This window comes from Pleurodeles waltl, chromosome 4_2, assembly GCF_031143425.1.
Source record: "Pleurodeles waltl isolate 20211129_DDA chromosome 4_2, aPleWal1.hap1.20221129, whole genome shotgun sequence".
Taxonomy (NCBI): Eukaryota; Metazoa; Chordata; class Amphibia; order Caudata; family Salamandridae; genus Pleurodeles; species Pleurodeles waltl.
In genome coordinates, this window is record NC_090443.1 from 294,850,731 (window position 1) to 294,864,981 (window position 14,251).

General features: G+C 42.8%; 1 protein-coding gene across 1 annotated transcript in view; it reads right to left on the reverse strand.

Annotated features, from left to right (window-relative positions):
* The window catches only part of UBN2 (ubinuclein 2), a 588,508-nt gene that overhangs the window by 302,601 nt on the left and 271,656 nt on the right, over window positions 1-14,251 (reverse strand). The window contains exon 9 of the mRNA XM_069231231.1: window positions 5,388-5,506. Within this exon, the coding sequence (XP_069087332.1) occupies window positions 5,388-5,506 (119 nt within the window). The remainder of the gene's footprint in view (window positions 1-5,387; window positions 5,507-14,251) is intronic.

Sequence of the window (14,251 nt, forward strand, 5' to 3'; positions counted from 1 at the left end):
CTGGCCAGTTTTGTACCAGCACCACCAGTATTTTTATATCTCAGCCGGTGCAAAAATAAGCAAAATCATCTGAAGTGGGTATTTTTAGTTCCTATCGGTACATGCTTCAAACAGGAATTAGAAATTACTTTTAAATGTGTTCTACAGCTGCATTAATGATACCTGACCAACAAAGAAAATAAAGGCAGAAAAGTCATGTCACAAATAAATATATACAATTAAAAAAAAATACTTCCACAGAGAAGCCTAGTTCACCCTGGGGACAGAACATTCCATCAGGTTCTAGGAGCTAAGAGATGGTAGTTTTATAAGGAATTATGGTTCTGTAGACTTCAGATTTGTGAGGACCATTCAAGACCTTATGCACTAGTGAAATGACTAAAGTGGAACCCCTTGCTTTAAATATAACTAATGAAATTCTCTGTGGACGTATAAATTCATCAAATTTTCAGAGATTCATGCTAAGTCTGAGACTGAAATTTTGGACTTGCAGGAGATGCCAACGTATACTCTCACTAACCTAGCTATAAGTATTTGCTGAAGTCCACTACACAATAGAACACAAGGCTATCAGCAAATCAGAGTGATATTTCAGTAGAAATGGCAGGGCCTTCCTAAACCTCCAGAACAGCTGCACGCAGGAGCACACCATAGATTCCACTAGTTTTTTTCTCTTTAGCAAGATAAGCTCTTCAAGGATTTGACATACGCACCTGGGTTTGTTGAGGACCCCATGGAACTGGGAGTGTAGAAACTCAGTTAACACTGTTCCTGCAGCTCCGATTTACTTGCATTAAGTTTGGGGAATTGTTTTTTTACCCAGCAATTGGCTGCTTTCAGGCAATTCTTGAGTCTTATAGTGGTCAGGCATTCTTATCAAGTCCAATTTATGACTTCAGTATCATCCCTCCAGGACTGGGCTCTGCAGCCAAATTAATAAAATATGTCAAGCAGAGGTGGAAGTAGACATTAAGTAACATCTGGTGTCTTCTTTACTGGAAGCTTCTGAATCAGTTAAGCACAGTAGCAAGATTAGAATGTTGTGCTCAATTACATCAAAAGCAGAAGCGAGACAGAGAAATCACCAGTCTGTGGCTCCATCATCTGTAATGACACTGACTTTGTCTAAACCAAAAAAAGAAGACTTAGTTTCCTGTTGCCAGTCGCAATTTAAAATGCTATTCGTCAGGATCATTAGACTGTGACCAAGCAGCAAACAGAAATCCTGGAACCATTTTTCAGGATTTAATTCCATGCTGCAAGTAAAGTCGGAGGCCGGTATTCATTAGGAACTAAGCAGCATTTCTTTTTTGTTGGAGGGAGGGGGAGTGACAAACTTTCTTACAGTGACTGGGGAGTATTCCATTGCCAAGGCAGGCACTAGTTTCATTTGTCCACTTTCAACAATACTGGGAACAAGATCTTTCTAGAGATAGAGCAGAAGCGTTTAGAAGAGCACCATTTGTCTTAAGGCCTCTCAGTACAATATTTGAGGAAATCTCCAGGTGTTTGTAGACAATTATGCCCTTCCTCAGCTGCTACAATAATCACCAACCATTTGAAAAAAAGACCTTAGTGTGGATTTTACACCTTTACTCCATATAGTTAACAAGGCAAATTTCAGATATTTCCTGGGTGATCTGTGAAAAGAAGTGTGGAAGTATGAGTCTTATAAGCTTATTTGCACTGTCTAATCTATGTCTTGGAGATGAAAGCTAGAAAGAACTTCAGGCTTTCTATCTGAACTAAACAATAGTATAAGTAGATTTTTTTTGTATCTCTATTATTTTACAAATACTTTCCTATATCCTTCTTCTGCAGCAAAATTGCAAACTCCTCCAATAGCACCCTGAGATTAAAAAGTAGTCACTTTCAGAGAAAGAAGGCACAGAAGAGTGGAATCTAACTTTGTATTTTGATGTGACAATATTTATGATCTAAACATTATCTGTTATCCTCTGGCAGGTGGTGAAGGTGTTGGAAATATTCTGCTCTAACGGGGGAGCTGGATGAAGGTGGCAAAGAAAACAAGTCATTGTTTTGCAGCAGGGACTTTTCTCACAGCTGCAGACCTTACTGTTTTAGAGCTTTTTTTCTGCAGTTCTGCATTTGCACATAGACAGAGAGAATTAAAGAACGGCTTGTCCAGAACATTCTCTTATGCTTGAGGTGGGTGTCCAAGAAGTAAAACCCAGTTAGAAAAAATAATCTGACAGAAAGAACAGGGCATATATCAAGTGGTGCAACATCTACAAAAGACCTCAGCTGCACCTATTAACATTTCCTACCTCAGATAAGACATTATCTATCAGTAAGAAATGTTATGTACCTGTAATCCTAGTTCTCCGTCAGGGTCTTTCGAATGAAATCATAAGCACTGTATAGTTTCAACCACGTGCGACATTCTGGACCATTTCCTCCAACATACACATGTCTGTATTACAGCTCCTTTTATTTTGTGATTTATTAATTCACGGACTAGCAAAGATGCAACCAATAGCAAGAATGACGGCAGGAGGCAAAAAGTGGGCATAACCCTACTGCACAATTTGTAGGACCCACTTGCCTGCAGTCACTGCTTGTTACCTCAATAGAAAGTGCCTGATCCCGTCTCTGAGAGGGTGACTGTGTGCTGTGAAGAACACACTAAAGAGGTTTTGATGTTCCAGCAGCCAGAAGGGTGGAAGGCTGAGCTGTATGTTTCCCATGTGGTCTGTGGGTACTGCTACCACAGCCTCAAAAGTGGTGAACTGGCTGCATCAGCTTGCAATATTGAAAATCCCTACCACAGCCACAAAGGAGTTGAAACTGGTGGTCAGGTTGGGATGGAGGCTTAAAAAGGGTGCATTGGCATAAAATCTTACACGGTCAGGGGCCAAGTCGGTTCCCATCGCCCCCATGCCTCTTGTCCAGCCAAGGTAATCAGTGGTGTCTAAGCCATATTGAATCGTACATTTAGAAGCATCGCATCATAGCCATCTTGAAAAGCTTGGGAGAGTGGGATACAAATGTTTCAGGGCACCTAGTAAGAGTTGGGCAACAGAATCCTAAAGTGTTTGGGTACAATGACCATTAGGCTCCAGGCATTTACTAGGCACAGGGCCAAACTAGTAGAGGAAAAGGTGTGCTTCCAAAATGTTTCTAAGTGCTTCAATTTTGGGTCCGGTGGAGTGGTAGGCAACTAATCTGGGCTGCCCTTACTCACGGAGGCCTGCACAACAAGGCTCTCTATAGAGGGGTGGTGAGTTAAAATAAAGTAACAGGATCCCACAGCTAGACAGCTCGTGAATTTGGACAGTTCACTGGCGGTCTGGAACAGGGTTTCACCCAGATCTCAAGAAGGGTGTCTGTAAGAACCTCATTAAATGGAAGTAATGGCTCTGTATTGGCTGCCCAGGCTGGAGCATTTAAGTGAGGAAGTCAGTCTTCACTTCCATTGTGATGAACCGTAGCTCAAGGAACTGGTTTAAAACTGCATAACCATTGCAAAAGAGATGCTATCCTTTGTACAGGGCTCCAAGGGAGAAACTAATTTAGCGGCTGGCAAGGTGCCCAATCCCCTGCCAATTTGGAGGTTTTCATACCAATTAACAATGGTATATGGCTGGACACATCCGGCCCTAAAATCGTAGATTTAGGTATTAGAGGTAGTTATTAGAATCCGCTCCAAATAACGCCTGTAGTGTGTGGGCCCTTCCGTAAGGCAAGGGCAGTGTATATCTGCCTGATGGGACGTCCAAGGGCTGAAGCCCAGTTGGATCAGGAAGCAGCTTCGGTCGAAGTAGCTCAGAGTCCGAGAACACAATGGGCTGCACTTTGAAGTCCAGCATCTACAATGCATGGATGAACCAGTGTGGGCTGAGGCGCCACAATCAGAGCTGGAACGGAGGCCACAGAGGGTGCAGAGGGGCCAACTGTTACCAAGGACAGACTTACCAGCAGAGTCCAAGATGGAGCTCCTCACAGTTCCTTGGGGCTCAAAGGTGTGCAAGAGGGAGCCTGTAAAAAGCCAAATTTGCACACCATGGATTTACTAAGGGTCTGGATTTGCTGTGGCATCGCCAATTGGGAAGAGAATTTGGGTTGGCTTGGAGTAAAGCTCAAAATCTACTCCAAAGGGGACCAAACTCGGGGCCCCTCAATCATCTCTCTGGAATTTGAAAGTCGCAGTAATGGTTAGAGTCCAGATTGGGCTTTGTTTCTTTTTCAACTTACCCAAAGACAGAGTGTGACAAAGGTTGCAGCTGGAGTTACTTCAGTGGCAGGTCAGGGTTTAGCACCTTCCCATCAACCTCAATGGGTCACAGTGTGGCATTTATCAGTGTTAAGTGATGTTGAGTTTGGCTTCTGGTTCCCGGATCAACTTGGCATTTATCAAGGCACAGTTGCTGCAGATCTAGTGATAGGACCCGTCACAGACATTTGCTTGTGTCAGTCTATACGAGGTTTGAACCGTGTAGTTTTAGGGGACAACATTTTCCAGAACACACTTTTTAGACATTTTAGAAATGTTTTGAGAATAAAACTGATGTCAATGCACATTAGTGGATCCTATATGAAACTTCCTGTGTCACTTCCAGAGCGGAATGTGATCCATACAGAGCTTCACAATCCCCCCTGCTGGCGCACAGAGGTACAGATGAATATTTTCTGGATCCAGCTGGACACCTGTGGAATATCCAAAAGGTGAGGAATCTGCTTTCAGAAGCAACTCTCACAACTTCAACAACTTAACTGTGCCTACCTGTTTGCTGTGCCACAACTAAAGCACTGAGCTCATTAGTCATCTCTGTGCATGTACAAATCTCCCCATCTCATCACAATACAGGCATAATGCTCGGAACCAGAGCAGTATCTTCATACATTTTTCCCAACACACATTTAACTGCAGGAACTACGCACCCACTCTCCAAGCAAAAAAGGACCCCACTCCAGGAAATGTGACCAAGTCCGTCAAAATATGCACCTCACTGAGTAATCAGACTTGCATGCACCTTGGTGCTTTTGCAGGAGTTAAAAGCATTTAAGGGAAAGCATGACAAAAACATTCTTTAAATGGAATGACAATTTTAAAACCTTAAAACTCCCTTCAAAATTGTGTAAGGCAGTGAAATAGAGGCATGGATTTAAGATCCCTTTCACCAGCAGAAAATAAAAAACAATCTTGGATGGTTGGTGTCTTGTTGGATCCAAAAGGACATTAAAAAATGTCTGCCCTAAAAAAAAATGCCCAAACACTAATAAAACTGAACTGCATGTATGAAACTGACAAACCTATTTTCCCTCACCAAACTTCAAGACAAAGCTAGACATACTAAGCATATCAATTTACTGTGAATCCATGGATGGGAGATTAAAGCATGGAGTGTGCCGTCTACATTACATACTTAGCAGCCTTGGCTCGGTTGTGGGCCAGGCAGTGGTCTTGAAATCTGGAGATCTGGAGCGGCATGATATTACTGACTGCCACTTTTAGCCTCTGCAGAGGTTCACGCAGACGGTCATCCTAAAACGAAACAAAGTCAAACGACACAGTTGAGCTAATTCATGGTTACCAATAAAAAATAAATAAAAAAAAGTTATCCATGATAACAGCTGCTAGACCATTACCATCTGCCAAGATAATGTCTGGAAGATCAGAGGGCCTGCTCCTTCCTTGCTTTCTAGCCCTACCTTCTAATTACCCCCCAAAAATTTAACTCAATACCAAATTGTCTCAAGTTCTAAAGGACATAAAGGCTATTATAGCTGGGAATGAGTAACTCTTATTAGCAGACGAAAACCGAAGAGTAGGGAAAATTACTAGGTGAGATAAATAGCTAAGAAAGAAAGTTAGGAGGATGTGGAGAAGTTCAAGGTACCGATGCATAGCAGAGGAAGTTTACGCAAGCGTTCCTTGCTAGAGTGTGGGCTTGCATACACTGATTGCGTACAGATCATGCAGGTGGTTTTACATTCTGAACAAGGTCACTTGTGTATATTAAAGACTTTTCATGGCTTACCTGAAACGGTTTTTCTCCTGCATGGTGTTTGATTTGCACAAGTAAACTCTTTCAGAATTTAAAACCACTTCCATACTACTCGAAAGAGCAATATGGGGCACAGAAATGTGTAAACCATGAGCACTCAAGACCCAGATGTGCTCAACTAGTTAATAAATAAGATGGTATCTATAAGAGCTCCATATTTGGAACCCTAGAAAACTAAATTATTATTTAATTTTATATTTAACGGTGTGTTCCTTCAATCGCTGTATTTGGACCATAATCACCGAGTTGCTGCATCAAAGGGTATAAATTAAATCTTGAGATCATCAAATACTAAAGCTGTTGGTAGCGTGCTAATCTATGGAACAATTATTGCTCTTAATGACTGAGCCAGTTAAATATTTTTATTCAGCTTTATAAAACCATAAAAGATGTACACGCAATTACAACATACTTGCATAAATGAACAATCAAAAACAATATAGTAATTAAAACAATACAACAATCAGTGGCTTTATAAAAGGAGGAGGGAGAGGGGTGCAATGGTTGTCTAAAATGTTTGCCTGAACATAATCATCTACAGAGCCTGTATTCCCAACCTGCTTAAAATTCTCAGTGGTGGATAAGGACAGGGTTGTTATCAAGAGCCCATTAAAACGTCACTGAGAGCTTCACTCTGCACTCCAGATTACCACAAAAAAGGAGGCAGTTTCCACTGCTGGGGGCCCAAAAGGCAAATTCAGGCTTCTAGAAGGGGGAAATATCAATCCCATTGGCCTACAGAAGGCTATTGTAGGCACAGTGGGTGGGGCATTTACATCATCTGCTGTAGCAGATCAGGAATGTGACATCGTTTCGGTCGAGCAATGCCAGTTAGGGTTCATAAATTGATGTCTACACCAGAATCTCCTCTGGCAGTGTTGGCATCGATGAAAGAGGGACTGAAGTGAATCTCTGAGCCAGTGTGGACTGCACATCCTATTACCATGATCTAAAAAATCAGTAGTCCTAAACACAATCAAAGATCAACCTCAAAAGTACCACAACCTCTCTCTCCAATAACCCATCCACACATCAAGGCTACTCTCCTGGACTCTAGGTTTGTGGTCTCTAATGCACTTTCAGTATCGGCCCGCATCGAAGACTGTGACCTTGAGCTTACTATATTCACTGAAACCTTATTCTGCTCATCCTCCATGACACTGTTTTGCTACTAAAATACAACGTACTCCACCTAAATAGAGCAAAAAAAAACAAAAACAAAAAAAAACTATCTGAGTGGTCTTCATCCTCAAGGAGTTCTTCCCCTTGACTGCAAACAGATTAATTCAATAAACCCATTGCCTCAATGTCCAATGTGGAAATAACAAAACACCTGAGCCTCTGAGGCAGAACATCTCTAAAAGCTTAGCTGGCAGCCAAAAAGAAAAAATTGTGGTTTCCATGATTACAGCTAGGCTTTACAGAATTTTTGTTTTTAACCCCTTGGGTGCTCAGGATGGCCTGGAGCCGTACTCGGTCACAGTGGATGTGTACTGAAGATGGCTCGAAGCTGTCCTGACACCCACCCATGTTGGGAGCACTGGCGCTCCCTCCTATGGACTCCCCCCAGCGACCTGTCTTCACCGGGGGTGGCAGCAGAAGCGCTTCCACTCCATCCCGACCCCGACCTCCACTGTAATCAGATGGTGCAGGAAACAAGAGACAGGACATATTTTGGCAAGTCAATCTCCCAGGGGGACTGTTTTAGGGGCCATACAGAAAGGGGGAAGGTGTTTTTCCTTTTGCCTGTATGTAGTGGATTCCAGCTCCACGATCGCAGGTAAAGTTGCGATCGTGGAGCAGGAATCCAAATCAATGGACCACCAGGGCTTTTTGTTTTGTTGTTGAGGAAGCGGTCTCTTAGATAAGAGTTGCCCTCCTTTGGTGGCATTCAGCCACTTTTTTTTTAATTACTTATTTTACACAGTGTTGGTTATTGTTGACTTATTTGTTGTGCTAATTTTATTAGTAAGGATTCTGGCTAACTGCAGGATTCCTGCTCAGCAGGTTATTGGTTTGATTTTTTAATCTTCCTCTGACCGTGGTGCTAAGAATGACTCTGTATCAGAGGCAGAGGAGTAAGTCCAAGATTCTAGCAGTGAATTTTCGATCCGAGAGGAATCGTTTGATGATTAAGCCACTATCGGTACGGTGAAGTGCCTCTTTTAGAGGAGGACACTGATATCCCAACAGTGCAGCAAGAGGAATCAGGAATGCAGCCTGGAGCTAAAAGGCTTCCCATTGGAAGAGCCGAAGTCTGGGTTGGCCCCAAACATGGTGCAGCCCTCGTTGTCAATGATGCAGTCTAAGGGTGTAGAGTCAATACTGAAAACTTTTGGCCCATAAATGTATTTACGTTGTTTATGGGCAATTTATTTTTGGATGAGATTGTTAACCAGACTAATCTAGATGCGCCACGCACTAGAGCTAGCATGTGGACTTTCACAGATCTGGAGGAGTCGAAGTTCTTAGGTTTAACATTTTTGATGGGATTGATAAGGAAGCAGTCACTGTCTTCATGTTGGTCTACTAGTCCCATGATGGCAACTGCTATATTTTCTGCAACCATGAGCCGCAATCGGTATTTGTTTCTACTTTAGATGCTGCATTTGACAACAATATTTCAGGATTGCAGCTGCATCACCCTGATTGAGACAGTCTTTTCAAGATTTGGCCTGCCCTTGATCATTTTGTGGATCACTTCTTAGAGATCTATGTTCCAAGGTAAAAAAAACTGCTGTGAATGAGTATGGTCCTGCTCAAGGGCAGTTTGTTTTTTAGTCAGTACATTCCTAGCAAGAGGGAAAATTATGGAATTAAGATGTACACGATGTCTGAGGGTAGTACTGGATATGTCTAATTTCAGGGTGTACTCCGATAGGGATTCTTCTATTGCTTGTCCGCTCACTTTTGGAGTCAATGTGAGAATAGTGTGAGAACTTGGAAGACGACATTTTAACAAAGGTCATAATTTATAACTAGATACTTTCTGCACTGGTGTACAATTGTTCAAGGAATTATTCAAAGTGGACACTGTTGCATGTGGCACAATCCGCCCTAACCAGAAAGATTACACTAAAGAGCTTGTATGTAAACATGATCAGAGGGGACAGTGTAGTGCCTTGCGTAGTGATGACTTCTAGCTGTGAAATTTTCAGACATGAGATATGGCCACATGCTGACAGCCATTATGAGAAAAGTACTTCACCTGTGACTGATCAGGCAAGTGTTCCTAGAGTTGGAGCAGTAGAGGATGTGGCTAGATTGAGAGACAGTCACTTTCCTCAAAAATTTCTGCAACACTCGAAAAAGACTCTCCTTGTAGGAGAAGTGGAGTCTGTGTCCGAAGAGGCATGCAAAAAGAGCTACATGTACTACCCAGAGTGTCCTTCTAATAATGAGCTAGATTTGTCTGCATGTCTTAAATCGTGAGAGTAAAAGTGAACAGACTAGTCTGTTTCGTTTTATATTTTTTGTCCAGTTTGATGGTTGGCAGTAGTTTCATGTACTTAGTTAGAATTGTCATGTTTGCAGCCATGGTTTGTTTTTCATCTCATGTGATTGAAGGGTCTTGGACTGGCATTTGGATGGCAGTTGTAGGAAGCTGGCTCTTTATATAGTGGATCAAAATGAGGTACATTATCCAAAGAGTCCACGCAAACCCCAAATGTATCAGAGAGGCACAAATGACACACCTAATGCTCTCTTTTGTGGTAGTTCGGCCGAGCAGTTGGGTATATCAGAGGGTAGCGCTAAGCATGTAAGGCACACACTCAAGAGTGAGATACACTTAAAGAAATCCACCACCAACTTATTAAAAAAACAAAAACAAAAAAAACATACTTTTATATAGAGTTTGATGCCAAAATCACAGGAATCAAAGGAGTACTTTCCGAGTTAGAAATTTTTAGTTAAAAAATAAATAAAAAATTGACAGTTCAGAGGTAGTAATGTTCCTATACAGGAAGGTCAAGCACTGCATATAGTTATAGTACAGCGACTTAGGAGACCAATCTCCTGTGCTTAGGGTAATTATTGGGGAGGGTCCAAGGCCACACCAGCAGGTCAGCGCAGGCAACACTGGGGCCGCCTGGTAGAGGGGTGCAGTTCAGCACCAGGTATCACGTGTTGGTCTATGGGGATCAGTAAGGTTACAAAGTTGCTTCAGGGATGGACAGGAAGATCAGTCCAGGTGAACCCACCCTTCAGGCACGTGGAGACACCATTGATCCACTTCTCCTCGGGCTGTGGGGTAATGGTGCAGTGTGTCTTCTCACATCTGGTCCAATGCTGGAGTTCCTTGCGGTTGCGGGGTGAGGGGGCTCCCACAGAAACTGTCTGCAAGCACGGACTGGGGGTCCAGTCCAACCAAGCTAACAAATTGGCACAGGTCTCTAGAGGCTGGGAGCTGTGGGTATACCCTTGGTCCTCTTTTCCTCGGTCAGGGGTGGACGGGTGCAGAGGTGTCCTGAGGGGTCAGGTCTTTGTCTTCAGGTCACTCGCAGTTGCGGGGCAGGGGTGTTTTTTTTTGCAGAAACAGGCTGCAGACCCAGTTGTGAAGTTCACAGTGTGTGAACTCAAAGAGGGTGCTTCATCTTTGGTGGGCCTGGGGATCACACTGACATCAATGGCCCACTTCAGCTCGGGTTAGGTGGCTCGAGTGCATGTCCGGCTTTGGGTTTTTGGCAGCTACGTTCCTTACAGTTCCTTCTCGGGTACTTGCAGATGCAGGTGAGCTGCTCCTCTACTCCAATGGATGAATCTGGGAAGTACTAGCAGCTCCCCTGGTTTCTTGGAGGCTGCACCGGCAGGACAGGTCAGTTGCTCCTCAAGGGTCAGGTGAAGCGGACAGGCGAACAGGATTAGCACCAACCAGGTTGTACTCCTCGGTTCTCAGGTTCAGCAGGCTTCTTGTCAACTCCTTCCTTTGTATCCAGAGAAGATCTGTTTTCCCAGTATCAGGGGGTCCCCTAAATACTCAATTCAGGAGGTGTTAAGGGTAATGAGCTAGGGGAAGGGGAAGAAGCCAATGGGCTACTTAACCTTGGGGTCACTACTCCCCCTAGGTGACACTTCCTGTGGGGAGTGGGCACCACCCTGTCCAGAGTTCCTAAATTCCACCACACACAAGATGGTGGAATTTCCTAGGTTGTGTCCACTTCAGGCTCGTCACCCTAGGGGTGTGTCCAGCATGGAAGTGCAACATGCCTCCTACAATTTCCACCACAAACTGGAAGGAGGGTGAAAGCACAATAAATAGTAAAAATGGGATATCTCCCAGTAAAATGCCAAAACTGTGCTAAAAAAGGAAAATGTTAGTTGCCCACTAGATATCTGTTCATGGCATGTAGTGCTGTAGATTCACATGCTCTGCATAAGACTGCCTTTGCAAAATGAACACATATTTCACTAACTCTTCTTAAAGAAGTTATAGCTACTAAAAAAGCAACCTTCTATGAAAAGAATTAGGATGCACAGGAGTGCATGGGTTCAAATGGTGGACCCGTACGTCTGGTAAGTACTATGTTAAGGTTCCATACAGGAGTTGGAGGAACTCTGGGAGGAATAACTCTTAAGGCCTTCCATTAATGCCTTAATCACAGGAATTTGAAATAAAAAGACATGTCTGTTTTGGAGGTAAGCAGATGTGGCTGCTAAATGAAGTCTAATAAAAAAGTATGCTAGATTTGCCTTTCGCAAATGTAGCAAAAAACAGACAATTTCTTGTACTGAGGGTTTAAGTGGATCAATATTTTTAGGTTTGCAAAAATATACAAAACATTTCCAATGGCAGCATAACACTGTCTAGTTTTAGGTCTGTGTGTTTCTTTAAGAATGTCCATACATTCAGAAGGAAGTCGTAAGTAGCCAAACTATGACTTCAGGAGGCATATCGCAAGATTGAATGCTTTGGGATTCAGATGTCTGATTTGACCTCTCTTTCTAGTCAAAAGATCTGGTCTCTTTGGAAGTTTGTGATGTGGAACTACAGACAGATTCAACAGCGTTGTGTACCAAGGCTGAAGTGCCCACGTGGGGGCTACAAGAATCCTAGTGAGTAATGTTTGTTTCAATTTCTGTATTAGAAATGGTATAAGTAGGAGAGGCGGAAAAGCGTAAGCAAATATCCTGACCAATTAATCCATAGAGCATTGCCCTTGGACTGAGGGTGTGGGTATCTGGACGCAAAGCTTTGGCATTTTGAGTTTTCTGCGTGGCAAAGAGATCTATCTCTGGTGCTCCCCACAATTGAAAGTATTGGTGAAGTACTTGTGGGTGAATTTCCCATTTGTGGACTTGTTGCTGGGTCCTGATTAATAGGTCCGCAAACTGATTGTCCTTTCTTGAGAGATATTCTGCCAGTAGTTTAATGTGATTGTGACTCACCCACTTACAAATTGTCTGAGACAGAAGATGAGTGTGTCTATCCCCCCCGCCCCCCTGTTTTTGCAGATAATACATTGTTGTCAAACTGTCTGTTTGGATTAACGCTACCTTGTGTGAGATTTGTTAAAGGAACGCTTTGAGTCCCAGAAAGACTGCTAGCAGTTCCAAATAATTGATGTGATAAGTCTTTTGATTGGGATACCTTTTCCCCTGTATGGTGAGGTTGTTGAGGTGAGCCCTTTTCCCCTGTATGGTGAGGTTGTTGAGGTGAGCCCCCTCAACCTGTATGTGATGCATCTGTTGTGAAAGTGACCTGAGGCACAGGGTCCTGAAAGGGCTGCCCTTTTGAAAAGCTGGTGGGATTCCACCACTGCAGAGAGCGGCGAGTCTGGCGGTCCAACAAGGAAAATGTTACTTACGCAGTAGACATCGGTTTGTGGCATGTAGTGCTATAGATTAACCTGCTTTGTATAAGTCCGCCATCTAGTGTGGGCTCGGATTAATACAAGTTGTTTTTCTCCGAAGAAGGTTTGAGTCACAAGATCGAATTACTCCTTCTCTCGGTAACATTGCGCATGAGCATGGAGCCCTTTGTTAGACTGTTTCCCAGCAGGCGGGTGAAGTAAAAGTGTGTACATACATAGATATAATAAATGAGATCTTGATGCAGTGTATATACATATTTACAATATGAGGTACTACAACGGATACAGGCTCCTAGGGAGGACGCATGTGAATCTACAGCACTATATGCCCCGAAAAGATGTCTACTGGGTAAGTACTATTTTCCGTTTTATGGCATGTGTAGCTGTAAATACACATGCTTTGCATAGACTGTAAAGCAGTGCCCTCCAAAATAAGCGGTCAGCCTGTAGGAGTAGTTTGAGATAATGTTCTAAAGTACTGCCTGTCCAACATTTGCTTGTTGGCGAGCTAACACATGTGTGGTGTAGACCAAGTAGCAGCTTTAAATATGTCAGCTTTTGGTATATTGCGTAGGAATGCAATTGAAGCTCCTTTCTTTCTGGTGGTATGAACTTTAGGAGCTACTGGTAACTCTTTTAGCTTTAATGTAGCAAGTCTGGATACATTTGACTATCCTTCTAGCTAATCCATTTTTTGAAATAGGATTGCCCTTGTGAGGTTGTGAAAACGCAACAAAAAGCTGTTTTGACTTTCTAAAGTATTTTGTTCTGTCTGTATAGTACATGAGAGCTATTAACATCAAAAGTGTATAGTGCTCTTTCAGCAACTGAGTTTGACTGTGGAAAGAAGACTGGCAAATCCACAGACTGGTTGATATGAAAAGGTGAAACTACCTTTGGTAGGAATTTCTAAATTGTTCTGAGAACTAGTTTGTCTTTATGAATTTGAAAGAACGGTTCTTCCAAAGTGAAAGCTTGAATTTCACTACCGTCTTAAGTAAGTTGGTGCTACTAGAAAAGCAACCCCCCATGACAAGAATTGTACAGAACAAGAATGCATGGCTTCAAATGGTGGGCCCATAAGTCTTGTGAGTGCAAAATTAAGCTCCATGCAGGAGCTGGAGGAACTCTAGGTGGAATTACTCAAGTCCTTTAATAAATGCTTTTATAACAGGAATTTTAAGTAGAGAAAGGTGTTGACTGTTTTGAAGATAAGCTGCTAAATGAAGTCTAATAGAGGAGTATGCCAAGTTTGCTTTTTGTAAGTGTAACAAATCGCAAACAATATCCTGTACTGAAGTTTTAAGTGAGTGAATATGTTTTTGGGCTGGCAAGACACAAAATGTTTCCATTTGGCAGCATAACATTGTCTAGGTGTGGGTTTGTGTGGCTCCTTTAAAATATCCATGC